Consider the following 17,219-nt stretch of genomic DNA (forward strand, 5'->3'; position numbering starts at 1 on the left):
GAAAATAATTTTATGGTTGAGGGCCATCACAACATACTGCATTAAAGGGTCACAGCATTAGGAAGGTTGAGAACCACTGCTCTAGCTGGATGCCACTCTCCCTGTACCACACATTGAGGGTGAGGGGGTTTTCAGAAGGAAGAAAAGAAGTCCTTGCCCTTACAGACTATAGTGGCTTAACCTCCTTCAGGTTCTACCAAAGCACTCAGGATCTGTCAATTGCAAAGAAGAAGAAAGACTTTCCACAAGGGGCCCAAAGTAACCTTCTAGCTAATAATACCTTGATGGGAGATGCCAGTCCAGAGTCACAGTGCAGAGGTTTCCAGACCTCTGGAGATGTGACCCAGACACAAATCTCCAGTTGCATGGGAACAGCTTAGCTGGCCACCACAAACATCATAGTTTAAAGGATCAAGGCAAGGGGTGAGGTCCCCTAGGAGGCTGCCAAAATATGCTGGGAATGAGGAGCCCAAGGAACAGAGAGGTACTTACTAAGCCAGAACTGACTGACGCACAAATTGCAGTAAAGGATAGGCACTGTGGAGTCCATCACAGTGAGCAAATTATCAAGAGAGAATTACACCTAACCCCGGGAAGAACTAAGTCCTTTTATAGCAGTTAAGAGAAGTGACTTGGCCTTGCCTCTTGGGCACTGTGTAGGGATCATATTGGAATTGCTCAGTGGAGTTTGGCAACTCATTACCTTCTTGGGTAGGTACATTTGTGATGCTTGCCCCTCCTGAGACTAGCCACTTAGTGGGCGGTGTCAGCGGTCCTTAGGAGTTAGGCTGTAGTTGCTTGTATAAGGCATGGTAAGTGGCTGGTTTAGGCTCCAAGCAGTCAAGGTCTTATTGTTAGAGTGTGGGGGTTCATACCCACCTTTGTTCTTATCTCCTCAAGCAGGGGAGAGAGAGAATGGTAGCATTTTAGGCTCCTTTCAAGTTATTTCTCTTAGCAGGAAGCTGCTGTGGTTTTAGTGTCTTGATGCAGGAGCATTCTCTTGCATCTGGTGAAGGCTAATGTCTACAACCTCCGCTCAAAACTACATTAGCCTGTCGTGGGAGTCTTCAAGAATAGCATGTAATTCCCTGACCCATCCCGACAGCTGGAGTGGCTCCTCTCAGATACCCCTAGAATAAATAAAACGTTTAAGAGGTTAGACACTTAAGACTTGCCAAATGATGTTAGTGAGTTCAATGGGCATTTCAGGCATCCCAAAGAAGGAACTGGACAGACAGACATGTGGATAATAGCAAGCAAAGCAAGAGAATTTATTAAGAAATGATTCACTTCACAGAGAAAGTTTAGCAGCAAACAGTAATGGCACCCTAAGGATTGGGGACCTTGTTACATAGGGTGGGCTTTTGAGGTCATTTGCATAGTGTCTTAGTTGGGGTTCCTATTGCTGTGATAAACACCACAACCAAACGCCATCTGGGGAGAAAAGGTCATTTCATCTTATAACCCTCAGGTCACACTCTGTTGCTGAGGAAAGCCAGTGCAGGAACTGGTCTGCTCTCCATGGCTCGGTCAGCTTGCTTTCTTCCACACCCCATGACCACTTGCCCAGGGGTCATGTGTGTGGCACTAAACATAATGGGCCCGGCTCTCCACATCAACCACTCATTAAGAAAACAGGCTTGCCTGTAGATGTAACCAACGGTCTTATTAAATAAGAAACACAGAGCCAATTCAGAGAAGAAAGCCAAGAGGTCAGAGCTAAGAGCCTCACCCTTTCTGATTCAGGGATCCTCTCCAGCCAAGAGAGCTCTCCGAAAAGGGACTACTTCCTGTGTGAATGTCTTTTTAAAGTCTTCCTGTTCTGCCTTCTCATTGGTTGTAAACCCAAACATGTGACTGCCTTGTCACTGCCTGAATGTACCGCCCTCCAGGTCCTTAAAGGCGTACGCCACTTGCTATGGCTCTGATAGCTCTGACCCCCAGGCAACTTTATTTATTAACATACAATTAAAATCACATTTCAGTACAAGTAAAATTCCACCACACTTGCCCATAGGTCAATTTTTTTCCTTCTATTGAAAATATTTTTTTTCCTCACATGATGTATCCTGATTGTGATTTCCCCTCCCTTTACTCCCCCCAGTTCCTCCTCACCTCCCTCCCATCCAAATCTATCTACCTCCTTTTTCTCTCATTAGAAAACAAACAGGCTTCTAAGGGATAATAATAAAATATAACAAAATAAGATAAAACAAAAACTATCATACCAGAGTTGGACAAGACAAACCAACAGAAGGAAAAGAACCCAAGAGAAGGCACAAGAATCAGAGACTCACTTGTTCGCACACTCAGGAATCCCATAAAAACACTAAACTAAAAGCCACAATATAGCTGGGCAGTGGTGGCACACGCCTTTAATCCCAGCACTCGGGAGGTAGAGCCAGGCGGATCGTTGTGAGCTCAAGGCCAGCCTGGTCTACACAGCAAGTTCCAGGAAAGGCGCAAAGCTACACACAATATATACACAGAGGACCTGGTGCAGACCCGTGCATGCTGCCTCAGTCTCTGTGAGTTCATATTAGTTTGCTCATGTTGATTTAGGACCTTGTTTCCTTGATGTCCTCCTTCCCCTCTGGCTTTTACACTCTTTCTACCTCCTCTTTCTCAGGGTTCCTTGAGTCCTAAGAGGAGGGATTTGATAGAGACATCCCATTTAGGGCTTAGTGTTGCAATGTCTCTCACTCTCCGCATAATGTCTGGCTGTGGGTCTCTGCATCTGCTCCCATCTGCTGCAGGAGGAAGCTTCTCTGATGATGACTGAGCAAAGCACTGATCTATGAGTACAGCAGGATGTCATTAGGAGTCATTTTGCTGCTGTCTTGATGTTTTGTTAGAACAGTAGTGTTTGGTTTTAACTTAGATCCCTGGCTATTTAGTCTCTGGTTCTTGGTCACCCAAGCAGTACAGGGTATGGGCTCCATCTCAAGGAGCGGGCCCTATATCAAATCAGATATTGGTTGGTGACTCCCACGAGGTTTGTACCACCATTGCCCCAGCATATCTTTCAGGCAGGACACCACTCTAGATCAAAGGGTTTGTGGCTGACTTGGTGTTTATGTTTCTCTTTGCTAGTATGCAGAGTACCTTCCTGTACCAAACATTCTAGAATGTAGGGGTGAAGGCTCTAGGTAGGCACCAGCTCGACTTCTCCATGTTCAATGAGTTGTGTAGGTGTTGAGGCCTTGCTGTCAGTTAGTGGAAAGCCACAGCCTGGGTTGTTTGGGGAGTCCCATGGGACCCCTTTGGCCAACAACCCAATTAGGTGTAACCCAATCCCTATACTGGAAACTTCATTTGGTGACAAGAGATGGCCTTTTGGGACTCTGTCATCCCCATTATTTGGCGATTTCATTTAGCTCACCTTCATATATGTATATATTTTAGGAAACTTTTACTGTATTAGGTTTCAACACTGATCTCAAATTGCCCTTAATTTTAGCTGTCTCTCCCCACATTCCTTCCCTCATCCCTCCTCTCCTTTCCCTCCCCACTTGATTCTCCTATTCCAGCACCCTCATCCATCCATAACTATCTTTCTATCTCTCTTTCCTAATGAATCTATCTGTCTGTCACCCCCTACTTCCTTACTCTATACCTACTCTGTAGTTCTACAGGGTATAGGTTGGTTATCATTGACTTACTAGCTAATATCCACATATAAGCAAATACATACCAGATTTGTCTTTCTGGGTCTGGGATACCTCACTCAGGATAATTTTTCTCTAGTTCCATCCATTTATCTGTGAATTTCATGATGTCATTTTTTTTTAATGGATGAGTAATACTCCATTGTGTAAAAGTTCTACATTTTCTTTATCCACTCTTCTGTTTAGGGACATCTAGGTTGTTTCCAATTTCTGGCTATTATGAATAGAGCCCACATCATTTAATCATCAAGAAAACAGGATTGCCTACAGGCCAGTCTGAAGCGTTTTCTCAATTGTAGTTCCCTCTTTTCAGATGAGCTGTGTCAAGTTGACAAAAACCAATATGAAACAAAACCAGCCCGTACACACAGAATGGGCTTTGGGGAAGTTATTTGTATAGCATGAGCTTTCTCACGAATGCTCTGTCACATCAGTTTTTAACAAGTCAGAGGTCACCTTCAGGTGTTCTGGAGGGTCCCAGCATGTACTCCAGTGGCTCTGACCAGTTCTAGTTGACCTTGGCCAGTAGTGGTATGGGGTCCAGTCTTCCTCTTTGCCAACAGGGTTTTCTACTATGTTATTTTTTTTTACATTTATTTATTTATTTATTTATTTTGGGTATGTGTGGGACCAGAGCACAGCTTGTGGGATATGGTTCTCTCTTACCACCACGTTGGTTCCAGGGATTGAACTCAGGTTGTCGGGCTTGGTCGCAAGCACCCCTGCCAGATGAGCCTTCTCACTGTCTTCATAGTTTTTAGTATGCTAACTTTGCAGCTTTTGTGCGAAGACTCTGCCCTTCACTTCCCACCCATTTCTTCTGCATCATCAGGCCAGATGGCCACGCCTAGCCTAGGGGAGCATGGGATGTCCCCCTAAAACTGTGGTTACAAAGAGGATGAGCAGGGTAGAGTGTTCTCTTCATCAGGGCAAGCACTCTGCTGGTGCTGTGGGCAGAACCAACTGCCACATACGAGGAGGTGCTGCGGGGCCCCAAGGGATCCATTTCTTCCCCTCCTAAGGTTTGTTTCTTCTACCAAGGTCAGGCCGCTTAGAATAAGTGTCTGTTCTTATAGTCTAGAAGCATAATACTCAGAAAAGAACCATAGGCACGCACATGTATATTATATATTTATAGATTATATAGATGCATCATCCCTTCTAAGGTGAAGGTTCAGAGAATATTGCGGAGGGTGAAAAGAACCTGAGAGCTGAAGGAAGAGTAGTAGAGTGTGGTCGGAAAGTCATTTCCTCTGGCTTAGCACGATCACCAACCATGAGCAAGAAGATTGCTGCTTCCATCCACTGAACACCTTGGCTCACAGTCATGACAATGAAATAAGAAAATACTACTGTTCTAAACAGATTGGTGTTGGGCGTGAAGCTGTCAGCATTCCCTCTTAGAGGGACATGAGGGCCAGCGGACCTGAGGTTCCAGCCACCGCTCCCTCAGACCCCCATCTGTATCTTGTCTGGAGTGGGTATCCAGGTGTATATGAGGTGGAAGTTTCCTAGGGACTGGTAATCTACTGGTGCAGTTTTTGTGAGTTGTCACCCACGTTGAGTAGAACTTTTCAGTGATGGAGCCACCATGGAGTAGTGGAGCCACCATGGAATAGTGAAGCCATCATGGAGTGGTGGAGTCACCATGGAGTGGTGGAGCCACCATGGAGTAGTGAAGCCATCATGGAGTGGTGGAGCCACCATGGAGTGGTGGAGTCACCATGGAGTGGTGGAGCCACCATGGAGTGATGGAGGCACCATGGAGTGATGGAGGCACCATGGAGTGATGGAGCCACCATGGAGTGATGGAGCCACCATGGAGTGATGGAGCCACCATGGAGTGATGGAGCCACCATGGAGTGGTGGAGTCACCATGGAGTGGTGGAGTCACCATGGAGTGGTGGAGCCACCATGGAGTGATGGAGGCACCATGGAGTGATGGAGGCACCATGGAGTGATGGAGCCACCATGGAGTGATGGAGCCACCATGGAGTGATGGAGCCACCATAGTGGTGGAGGCACCATGGAGTAGTGGAGCCACCATGGAGTCTCCATGCTTTTGTAAGTAACTCCAGTAAACTGCTTCGCCAGTCTGTACTTGGATGGAATCCTTTCTTTGGTATCTGGAGGGTGAGCAGACTTTTGGTTTCTGCAGAAAAGGTCATAACAAATAGGGGACAGTTAGGCAGTAAGAGCTGGATGAAGTAGAAGTTGGGAGTGTGGCGGGCAACCCCTAGTTGGGGGCTCTGGCTCCAGGTATGGCCGCAGCATTTGAGCCAAGACAAAAAAAAAAAAAAAAAGCACACAGAGAGAAAGCCCAGGGCTATCACACTCCAAAAGTGACTGGCTTTGTAGCTGATCCTGGTCTGTGGAGCCCCTTTGCAGCCTGAGGCCACACCCCCAGAGAATGCAGGGACCAGGCCAAATGTCAGTCTTCTTCACAACAGACTCCAGCAGACCACTACTCCAGCCACTGGCCTTGTAATCAACAGGCCCACTACCAAATGGAAACGCCACCAAGAGGCTCAGGGCTTCAGCAGCAGTGTGTTACTGTTGAACATAGCTTTATGACCATTGGGTCTCCTGAGCTGGAACCCCCTCTGAATACAGAGCAACATCGACAGCCATGTGCCGTAGAAGACAGCCTTCCAGACCACAGCTACTGCTCTCCTCCCTAACCATATAGGAGGTGTGAAGTCTGGCGGCCCCTCAAGGAAGCAGCCATTAGAGAGTCTTCTCAGAAGATGTCTCCTGGCTCTCCGAGCTCCATGTTCCTTCTTAGCCTCTCACAACTTGCATCTGGGTGACACCGAGGGCCCTTCCAGGACCATCTCCAGGACAGATCTCTATTCTAAACCCAGTGGCTGGCCACCAAGGCCCCATTCTGGTGCCTCAGGGGTTCTAGATCTGAAGTGGCAAGTATATGGTCTTGTTCCAGGGTCCTTCAAGTTGGTCTTTAAGAGTCTCAGTCCTCTGGTCCCTTCCAGGGAGCAGATACAGCCTCTCCAGGCCACCTGAGCTTCCTAGAGTGTTCAAAATCCACATCATGTTCAGGCAGATTTGGGGGGGCTCCTTGCTAGTATCACAGGTTCCTCTGGTTCGTGGCACATGCTCACTTCTAGGTGAGAGTCAAGCTCTGAGAATCTTGGCTCTTGTGGGGTATATTGGAGGACATGGCTGACATGGATGCATCTTGGAACTCCTTGGCCATGTAGTAGTAACAGATGGCGTCCAGGCAGCAGTTGGCATCTGAGAGTCTGCTTGTGACGGACAGGGCACGCCTGAAGGTATAACGGGCAGCACAGGTGCTCGGGCCCATGGAGAACTGCACGGTCAGGACCACGTGCAGCGGTAGGAAGCAGAAGATAAACACGGCCAAATTGGCCCAGACCATGTGGGTGGCCTTGCGGGTGGCCTCTGCCTGCGCTACATCAGTGGTTGGCCTCTGCGCCAGGGCAGTCACAACCTGCAGAGAGCAGAAGACCACTATGGCCAGTGGCAGGTAGAAGCCCAGCAGCGAGAAAGCAATGGTGCCGGAGTTTTGTCGGCTGTGGTTCCTGAAGCAGAAACCACCCTCCTGCAGCCCCAGGCGCCAGCGCACTACCAGGGAGATGACCACTACCACCCAGAGGGTCACACACACTGCGGCAGCCTGTCGTGGGGACCGCAGCTCACGGGCACGTATCGGATGCCGCACTGCCACATAGCGGTCCACAGCAATGGCCGTGATCAAGCTTATGCTCATGTACCGATTGACCAGGTAGATACCCTGTGAGAGCTGACAGACCGGAGTGTCCGAAGTGTCTTTCAGGGAGTGCAGCATGAATGGCAAGGAACAGAGCAGGCAGAGGTCAGCCACAGCCAGGTTGGTCATATAGACGCGGGTCTCTGTCCACTGGTGCATGCGAGAGCAGAATACCCAGAGTGCCAGGCCGTTGAGCAGCAGGCCCAGCACCAGCAGCAAGGCTGAGTAGGTGGTGAAGATGTAGGTGATCGAATCAGGCCATGTGCTGCTGCTGTTGCAAGTTGCATTCATGGTCCTGGGGCTGCAGGAGGGTCAGAAAGTCAGTGAGGGTAGGTAGAAGGAGGAGCCCTGGGGTAAGGCCCTACCCCTGTCCCAAGGCCTACCCAACTCGGTACAGGAATTCTGGAGCAAGCATGCACCACACTGTGAAACTCCCCTTTCCAAAGAAACCAGAGAAACTGTAAAAGTCTCAAAGTCACCCTCGAGACCTAACCTTTTCTCACTGGACAGGTAGGGAAACCAAAGACTCCAGAGATGTAGGAAGACCTAATGTTGCAGTGAGCAGCCCAAAGCTAGAGACAGAACGACTCCTCCATCTCTCCCTAGCCTTTCTCTCCTCAGACCAGCCTGTTGCAGGGGAGAGGGAAGGTGGGAGGAGTGTCTATAGGTCCAGTCCAGGAAGCCTCCAACTCTCCTGAGTTCAAGTCCTGGGTGGAGACTGATGCCTGCCAGCCTCGTTCAGCATGCAGCTCTCAGCAGGGAGGCCTCAGAGGCAGCCCCACCTATGGGTCCAATGATCCCAAGGCTGGGCCTTGCAGCTTTCTGCCCCCAACCTGACTGCAAGAAGACACCTACATTTGATTCATAGATATGGCCAGCACCCACTCTGCCCGGTCTGTCCCTGAAGCACAGGACCACAGTGGGTTTATATAACTTGAGATCACCTCTGGAAAGCTGTGGAAACTTCTGAGGTGCCACCACCAGGCATGCATCAGCCCAGGGACTAATCCCAAGCTCATGTCTGAGATCAGGGTGTCCACCTTGAGCTCAGAGGTACACAGTTCCCAGTGGTCATAGCCCTGTCCCTCCAGGACCTGGATATACTCAGAGGCCCACGCCACTCCACTGTCACGAATGCCCCCAAGGCCACCCTCCACTGTCTACACTGGCCCTTTACTCCCCTGTCTGCTCTCTACAATGAGGCCCAGGAGGGTTACTGAGTTCATCAAGCCCCCTCCCCCGTAGGCTTGGGCAGTGGCCTGGCATCTAGGGTATGGCAGTTGGTATGACAATCAGACTCCCCATCTCATCCTACTGTTGGGCCAGCCTCGGCTACCCCACCATAGGGGTGCTGGTGTGACTCCACAACATTGGGTGGGAGCTAACTCAAGAAACTGCCAGCAAGCGCTGAGCCCAGGCACACTGGACACCTGGCTCACCTCCTTGTTCCTTTCTGGGTACCAGGATCAGGAAGGGCTGCAGGCTGGGTGAGTCATGGGTCTAGGTTTTAATGGCTAGGAAGATGGGAAGATGACAGAGGAGAGGAAGAGCTGTTCACCAGGGAGAGTCAGGCCTTGGAGAAGTGGAAGGCATGTTTCCTTCCCCACACCGGAAATGGATAAGCACCCAGCCCAGTGATTGCAGACAGGGAGGTTAATGCATGCTAGATTGGGCCACGGTTCATTTCCTCTTTAGTCTCCAGGGAACCTACAAGGCCACAATCCATTAGAGAGGCCAGGCACAGACTCCAGCTGAGCTGAATATTTTGCTATCACATTTTTGTGTCTAGATTCCATATCTGCTAGATTAGAATGGGCTGATTGCCAGCAATCAGTTTCATGAGCCCTGCTCTGCAGTTTGTGTTTGTTTTTTCATACAACTCAGGGTTCTGAGGCCCCTGGAGGGCCCTGAGCCAGGGTGCGCTCTGAGGACATCCTCGAAAGCCCTGGTACTGACTACTAAGATGGCCCTTCCTGTCTGCCCTTCACTCCCAGATACACTCACCCAGAGGCAACCTGTGGGGCCTCCAGCAGAACATGTCCCTGGAGTTCGTTCAGTATCCAGGAGCAGGACAGAACGGGTCCTGGGCTGCCAATGGGGCAGGGCTCCATGCTGCCAGCAGCTGGGCTCCCACCTGAGGCCCCTTCACCTGAAAACATAGTCCCGCCCACACACACTCTTACTCTCTGCCTCTGGGCTTGGAAGGGGCAGCCTGGCTTCTCAGCTGCCTGAAACCTGTGGCTGTGAGATATGGGGCCATGCTTGGCCCCTCCCTAGTGCCCACTGTCTCACGTGGCTATATGGAGGCCTCTTGTTACATACCCAAGCTTGGAATTTTCAGGTTAGTCTCAACATGACCCAGCATTCTGTAGGGTCAGATCAAAACCTTTGTCCATGCCGGGCGGTGGTGGCACACGCCTTTAATCCCAGCACTTGGGAGGCAGAGGCGGGCGGATCTCTGTGAGTTCGAGGCCAGCCTGGCTACAGGAAAGGCGCAAAGCTACACAGAGAAACCCTGTCTCAAACAAACAAACAAACAAACAAACAAACAAACCTCTGTCCATTTTAAAGATAACACAAGACCCTAAGGAAGAAGGATTCAAACGCTCCAAGAGGTTAAGGTGCACACACAGCTGAGAAGAAGCACCCTGCTCAGGGAAGCCTAGTCCTTCAGGACACCTCCTTGCAAAGTTCAGAATATCAAGTCCCAGGGCCCAGTGACAGCCAGCGCATGTCCTGGCCTTGCCTCAGTATAGCACAGGAGACTGTAGCCAGACAATCCCAATTGCCTCAGAGTTGCAGACGGGTTGCCCTCAACCAGCACTCGGCCTCTGCCACACAGCCAGTGCTGGGATGCTCACGGCTTGGTCTGGAGAAGCTGCCATTGGCTGCTGGCTTGGGGAAATGGTGCTTTCAGGCGAGTAACTTCCTACCTGGGGTGAAATATGGAGCTGATATGAGAAGGGGAGCCAGCTGGGCACCGCGGAGGCCCTTTCCTTCACCTCCCTGGGCAAGAGCAAGCCCCCTGACGGAGAAGCAGAAGGCTGCCCTATGGGTTCAGGCCCGATCATCCAGGAAAGAAGTCTGTGGGGGCAGACGGAAAGCCTGAGCCCACCCGAGCCTGTCCCTCACCCATCCCGATGTCTGGATGGGGACCCACAGACCCCTGAGTGCTTGTCTGTTCATAATCAGGCCTGGGGGTCCCACCCACTACCTGAGATTTGGGGACAGGAATAAGGGACTATCAGTCAGATACTACAGAGGTTCTAAAACCACAGGTGCCAGAGCCTGGACCCCTATGGAAATGCCCCAGGCCCCACAGAAGGCATGCGGCTGGAAACTCACTGCTCCTCTCAAAGACAAAAACAGTTACTTTCTTTTCTAGTTTTCAAGTGCAAGACACCACCTGCAAAACAGACTTTGGAGTCCCCGATGAGGGAGGCACCAGAGCCCAGAAACATGCGAAGTTACTACGTCACCTCAACCCCTACGGAGAATAGTGCACTGGTCCTGGGTGTAAGTACTTCTGCCAGGTCCCTCAAGAAGGCTACCCTGAGGATCCAAGTCCCCAGCCCAGTGCCAACTGTGCTCAAGCATACCTATCTGACAGACCCCAGCCAAACCCCACTACCCCCTCATCTGACAAAGCTCTGCCGCCCCGCCTTACCCATCTGACAGATCCCAGTCCATCCTCGTTCATCTGATAGACTCCAGCTCGGCATCATCAAATGTGATAAGTCCCATGCATCTCTGCCCCATGTGGAAACCCCAGCCGGCTACCTCATGTCACACACCTGGTCTCGCTGGGGCTGAGGATGGCCAGCCTCATGGCTGTCTGTCTCAAGCTTCACGGCTGTCTGTCTCAAGCCTGTCTCTTGCCTGCCGTAAGTTGAGCAGGCTGTGGGCTTATTGACGACAGCAGCAGGGAGGTGGCCGCTCCCCGCCCCTCGCTGTCTGCACTGCTTACGCCAGTCCTGAGGTTGAGCTGAAAAGCGGGGATTTCTGGAAGGGAAGCTGGTACCTGTCACCTCTGAGGACACCTACAGAAAAACAGCAAAGAACGCATTTGCTCTAGAAACAACTTGAAATGGTTACCCGGGCAGCTCGGCCCCACCCTGGGATGCTTCCTCTTCCTTAGTTCACTTCATTCTTTTTTTATCATGACTGGGCAGGCCCCCACAGAATCTGTGGTCACGAAATGGCACCCTATCCCCTGCTCCCTGGCCAGAGGCAGCAATGTTCCCTCTCCTCCATGCTCATGAAGATGTGTTTGCCAGTCGTCACATATCCCTACCTGACAGACGGCAGAAGCAGGCCTGGCTCAGTCGACCCACAGACAAATGCAGACCGGCCCCTCCTGACCTTCTGCCTCTTCAGAAACCTCAACCTCTGGCCACAGGATCTGGAGAAGGTGCTGCTGAGTCCCCTACTGTCCTGTGGACTGGCTCCCAGGGCAGGGCACCACTCCAGGAGATTCTTACCTCTGGTCAGATAGGTGGGACAGCAATATCAACACCTCTCTCCCCTCCCCACTGGGCTCCCCCCCCCCCCCCCCCCCCGCCATCCCGCAGTAGCCTGGTGATCTAAAGGCCAACGTATCCCAGGAAGATGCTGAACATATGGAGGTTACAGTGGGCTCTAAGCCACCATCTTCTCCTGCACAGGCTACAAGTTGCCCTCAACCCTGTCTCTACACCCCACCAGGCCACTTGTACTCTAAACTGGGTTCTGCAGGCGACTCAGGACACCACTACCCAGGCTGCCCTATGGGGGTGCCCAGCCCTTTTCTCAGGGGCTTTAGATCCCCAGGTCTCAGAGACCTGGCCATTGCTGGTCAGGTTTCAGGGTCCTGGCCAAGTCTACACTGTCCCTGCTGGGCAGCCTCAGGACCATATCTGCAGACTGACTGGTGCCTCTTGCCTCTACCAGCCTCAACTCCTGGGCTATACTCCCTCCCTGAGGCCTGCCTGCCCCAGCCAGGGCCCTGCCTCGGCAGCCAGCCTTCACCTTCTTCACATGTGCTGAACCTGCTAAGCCCGCACCAGGCCCAGTCAGTCTCTCTCTCCTCTCTCTTCTCCTCCCTCTCTCTGGATCCATATAGCTGGATCCAGCATACTGCTCCAGCGCCACGCTCCCCGCCATGATGATAATGGACTGACCTTCTAAAACTGTAAGCGAGCCCCCAATTAAATGATTCCTTTTATAAGAGCTGCCATGGTCATGATGCCTCTTCACAGCAAAGAACACTAAGACAGTGCTCAGGCCTGCAGGCAGTTGGAGAGCAATGCCCTCCTCTTGAGGATTCAGAGTACTGGGGGCCACCTCCAGAACCTGAGTTAGAAGCTGGATGGAGCCTGACCTTCCACCCACCTCCCCGGGCCCACCTAGTGCCGAAGGCAAGCAGAACGCTAGGGGTGAGCCTGTCTTTGTCTAAAATGCTGACTGTTGTTGGTTGGTTTTGCTCTTTGCTCTTTGGGGGGCCCACCACCCAGCTCCCAAATAAAATAACGCACACATTTTCTTTCTTATAAATGCCCGCCCGGCCTTAGCTTGGCTTGTTTCTTGCCAGCTTTTCTTAACTTTATAGTATCCTATCTCCCTTTTGCCTCTGGGCTTTTACCTTTCTCTATTTCTGTATATCTTTCTTTCTTACTCCAGTGCTGGCTGTGTGGCTCTCTCCATCTATTTATCCTCTCTGCCTGCCAGCCCCACCTATTTCTCTCTCCTGCCTCACCGTTGGCCGTCCAGCTGTTTATTAGACCATCAGGTGTTTTAGACAGGCACAGTAACACAGCTTCACAGAGTTAAACAATTGCAACATAAACAAAGTAACACACCTTAAAACAATATTCTACAACAGCTGACAATGATCTACACAGATATTTTTGCATTTGTCTTACAAAGACAATGCCTTGAGCATTGACTTTTCTTGGAGTTTATTTTAGGGTTCTCTTAGGTGCTACACCCCATCTAGTGACCATTTAGCTGCACACAAATGGCCCAGTCCCAGGAGCCGGGATCAGAAGGCGGGATCTTCTGTGTTCTTGACCCTGGCTGTGTGAGGTAGGGTGAGCAGAGAGGATGTGAACTACCTCCCACTTGTATGTTGGCACTTTTGGTTCCTTCTTCACAGAACACGGTCTGGAAGTAACCTCTCCCCTCCCCCACTGGCTGGCCCAAAGCCAGCAAAGACATGATCCTGCTTCCAATGCTAGGCTGATGGGATTACGGACTGGAATCCACAAGAGACGGGTGCAGAGTGGAAATACGACACCTAGGATTGTGAGCCCCACTCAGCCATTGGCCCCAGGCGATCCAGCCTTTCTTACTTCCCATTCTGCCCTCATGCCAGGTCCTCCAATACCAGCGCTCAGGCTGCCGAGGCCACCTCCCTTTATTCCACAAGTCCTATCCCCACTTGACAGGACAACAGGGGGACAGAAATGGTAACACCCTCGAGCTCCACTTGAACGGAAGCCCCTCACCATCTCAGGACCCCAGACTTTCCACCTCCTCAGTAAACTACTGCCCAGAAGCCTTGCCTGCTGTCTGAAAGCCCCCAGCATCCAACCTCATATCGATTCCAGGAGTTACCAGTGAAACACCCTGGGCACTCTCTCGCCCCATCCACTCCCTCCCCCCTTGGACCCAGTAACCCCTCTGCGGGGCCTAGCCTCAGCTACGCCTTTCGCCAGCTGTCTACTCCAGCTCTCCCCAGCTCTCCACCGAGACCGTTGGGCATTTCCCACGGCACACTGTTCTTCTGGATGGTTTTGGCCCTGCTGCTGTCCTCCTCTTTGGCTTTGTACCTTTGTCTCCTCTGCAGGGTGGTCTTGACAAGACACAGTGAAGCACCAGGCTGTGGCTCTCACCTCCAGCCGCAGAACCTGGTTTTCCATCTTGGTCCTTGCCTCTGTAGGCCTTGCCAGGCAGCCTATGGCACGGCCCAGACTTTTGTCTGGAGACTAACACTCCCCAAACTCTCCTCTGCTAGCAACACACACTCAAGTATCCGATGTAGTGGCGGGATCTGCGATTCTCCTGAAAGTCCCCGGCAGAGTAAGGCTGGGGGGAGTGGGATCTTCATTAAGCAGATGTGACAGAGGTGGCCCTGTGGGGATGGGTGGCTGGGACCCTGTAATCTCTGCCTTACCCCCCCCCCCCCCCGCTTTTCTGTGCATTTGAAAATTTCCACAGGTTTACAAGAATAAAGAAATGAGTGTACAGCTGTGAGGTGGCCTATGAATGACGAAGTCCATCCGTTATTTAGGCAAAGTGGCCACATAGTTGAAGGACATGATGCCACAAGGCCATTGGCTTTGTTGTGGGGTCCCTTCAATCTGAGACTTGCCCTATGTAGCCCCTTGATGGCGGCACCCCAGCCTCTCCTGGCCTTCCTGAAAAAGAAGTCACCTCAGGCTCCTCCAGCTTCCTGCTATGGCAGAAGAACCTAGACCATGGAAAGAGATTTGGTTTGTGGCAGGGGTGAGGTGACTCGGGGGGGCTGAGTTAGCAGCGGCCACTTCCTCTATCTTTTCCTAAACCAAAGTGCCATACGGCGTCTGAGAGCTGTGCCACCCACTCACACAATCATTTATCCACGCATGCCTTCCACAAGGCTATGGCTTACGACAAGGGTGGCAGTAGGGAGCTGAGAGAGCGAGGGCTGGCTAGGCCTGGATTCACACTCTCTCTTAGGTGCTGGTGTCACACTACACAAACATGCTTGTATTTCCCACTCAGGCTAATTCAAAATGATAACGTCAACAAAAACATGGCAAAGGCAAAGAGAACCCATCTTAGGTCCAAGAAGGGCATTGGGGTCATGCTCTAGCAGTCATATCTGAGACCCCAGGGCCCCACAGTCCTTGGGTAAAGTTGCTGGCTCTCTGAATACATGGAGGCTTCCTGGAGATGAAGGCATATCCTCCCACTCAGAGATACTCAATCTCCCTGGATAGCTCTGGCTCTGCTATACCTTGGCTGCTTCTCCTGGGTGATGCTAAAAGCCCCTTCGGGACTCTTCTCCCAGAAGCTGGACCTCTCCCTCCACCTGTGGCTAGTTAGTGCATTCACAGGTATAATGACTACAGCCCTGGTTTGGCTGAGTGGCCTTGTCCACATCAGCCTCTCAATCTTCTTGGCCTCTCTTCCATCTTAACCAGCACCTGGAGCTGATGCACAGACCCCATTCCTTCAGTGGGCAGCTCTGGCCTCCAGCCATGCTAGTTCCATGGTCTTTACAGGTGGGATTTCCATAGACCATGGGGTTGAGAGCTTTATTAGGAAGACTCTAACATAGGATGGTCAAGGGACATGGTGAGGACCCAAAGAATCCTCCAAGAGTCTTGAATGAGGCCCTTAGCTAAAGGAGTTTTGAGGGGGCTTTAAGAGAGTTATGAGGGGATTGATATGAAAGGGTCCAGGGGACATCCTGAGAGAGTCCTGAAGAGATTCTGAGGCACTCTGATGAGATCCTGAAGTAATCCTGAGGGTTCTAGGGGATCCTGAGGAGGTCCTGAGGAGACACCAATGAGGTCTGAGAGGACCCTGAGGTAGTCTTAAGGTTTTTGGACATCCTGAGAGAGTCCCTGAGGGGAGCTTTCAAGAGTTCTAAGTAAGTCCTGAGGGGCTCCTGAGTTGTGAGGGGGTCCTGATGGGTTGCGGTAGCATTCACTGTCCTTCCTCCCCACTCATCCCTTTACTGTAGGAGCCCAGCACCCACCTCCAGCAGTGAATCTATGCCAGAGAGACATGGGTGTTATCCTTTCTTCTAGGAACCTCCTGCCCCCTTGCCCCTTGGTGCCCACAGAGGGTTTAGGTCAAAACCCATGGGCTGAGGGCAGGTGCCGGCTCAGATGCTGACCTCCAGTCCTTTTATCCTGGTGACTCACTCACTCACCTCAGGCAGTGCTCTTCTGCTCCAGGGCCTTCCCAAAGTGCTGCTTGGTTTCAGTGCTGTCACACACCCTTCTGGGACTCCCTCCGGGACAGTGGGATGGGACCTTGGGTGTCAGCCAGGCCACAGGTTCCCGCCTCTTCAGAGCCTCACCGCCTCTTTGCTGCCCTTGAATTGCTGGTTCACCCTCTCTGCCCTCCTTCCTCTTTTTCTGACCGTAAGGCTGGCTCCTGACCTCACGCTAGCCCCACTGCTGGGGATGCTGTCTTCCCCCACAACCTTCTAGCCACCCATTATGTTTCCTCAGTCTCAGGGAGTTTCATGAACACTCTGTACCTTTCTCGCCGAGTCCTCCCCGCTCAACCCACCTCTAGTCTGAGGGCTCCTCTAGCTACTCCCTTAACCCAGAATCCTGACAGGCTTCTGGCAAAAAGCTCACAGGTCCTGAACTGTGGCACAGACCTCAGACTAAAGAAATCTGGTGGGACAAAAATGACAGTTCAGGCCAGGCAGTGGTGGCACACACCTTTAATCCCAGCACTCAGGAGGCAGAGGCAGGTGGATCTCTATGACTTCAGAGACCAGCCTGGTCTACAGAGTGAGTTCTAGGTTAGCCAGGGCTACACAGAGAAATCCTGTCTCAAAAAACAAAAACAAGCCAGCTCATTAGAGTTGTGTATAGTGAACATCTCACTCTGCTCCAAGTGGAATGGTCGCCACCCAGAAGCTGACACTGGGCAAGAGGGGCCAGTCTCTCTGTGAGGGACTTTTCTATCTCCCCCATCAGGACATCAGCCTGCTGCTTGGGTAGACTAAGGTAATATATCTTGGGTGGGCCAGGAATTGGCTTCATCAGTACACCAGACACACTGAGGCAGCCCTCTTGAGAAACACAGAGCTGAGA

At 51.5% G+C, this 17,219-nt stretch overlaps 1 protein-coding gene across 2 annotated transcripts; it reads right to left on the reverse strand.

Annotated features, from left to right (window-relative positions):
- Window positions 1-1,275: 1,275 nt before the first annotated feature.
- Window positions 1,276-11,912, reverse strand: Gpr35 (G protein-coupled receptor 35). Of its 2 annotated transcripts, XM_052750371.1 has the most exons (3): window positions 11,711-11,912; window positions 11,211-11,456; window positions 1,276-7,717 (listed from the first exon to the last, which is right to left on the reverse strand). In XM_052750371.1, exons 2-3 carry the CDS (start codon window positions 11,243-11,245, stop codon window positions 6,790-6,792), a joined length of 963 nt encoding a protein of 320 aa, XP_052606331.1. In that variant the 5' UTR covers window positions 11,246-11,456; window positions 11,711-11,912; the 3' UTR covers window positions 1,276-6,789. The 2 variants fall into 2 exon arrangements, with proteins under 2 accessions (XP_052606331.1, XP_052606332.1); XM_052750372.1 differs by having other exon boundaries at window positions 11,084-11,912.
- Window positions 11,913-17,219: the final 5,307 nt, after the last annotated feature.

Source organism: Peromyscus californicus, unplaced genomic scaffold (genome assembly GCF_007827085.1).
Source record: "Peromyscus californicus insignis strain IS unplaced genomic scaffold, ASM782708v3 Scaffold_21__1_contigs__length_65335640, whole genome shotgun sequence".
NCBI lineage: Eukaryota > Metazoa > Chordata > Mammalia > Rodentia > Cricetidae > Peromyscus > Peromyscus californicus.

Excerpts from the sequence above, each read along its gene's own strand:
- Gpr35 (XM_052750371.1), bottom strand. The coding sequence starts at position 11,245 with ATGAGGCTGGCCATCCTCAGCCCCAGCGAGACCAG. Across the intron at positions 7,718-11,210 it reads CTCAGCCCCAGCGAGACCAG|CCCCAGGACCATGAATGCAA; the intron begins GTGTGTGACATG and ends ACCCTCCTGCAG.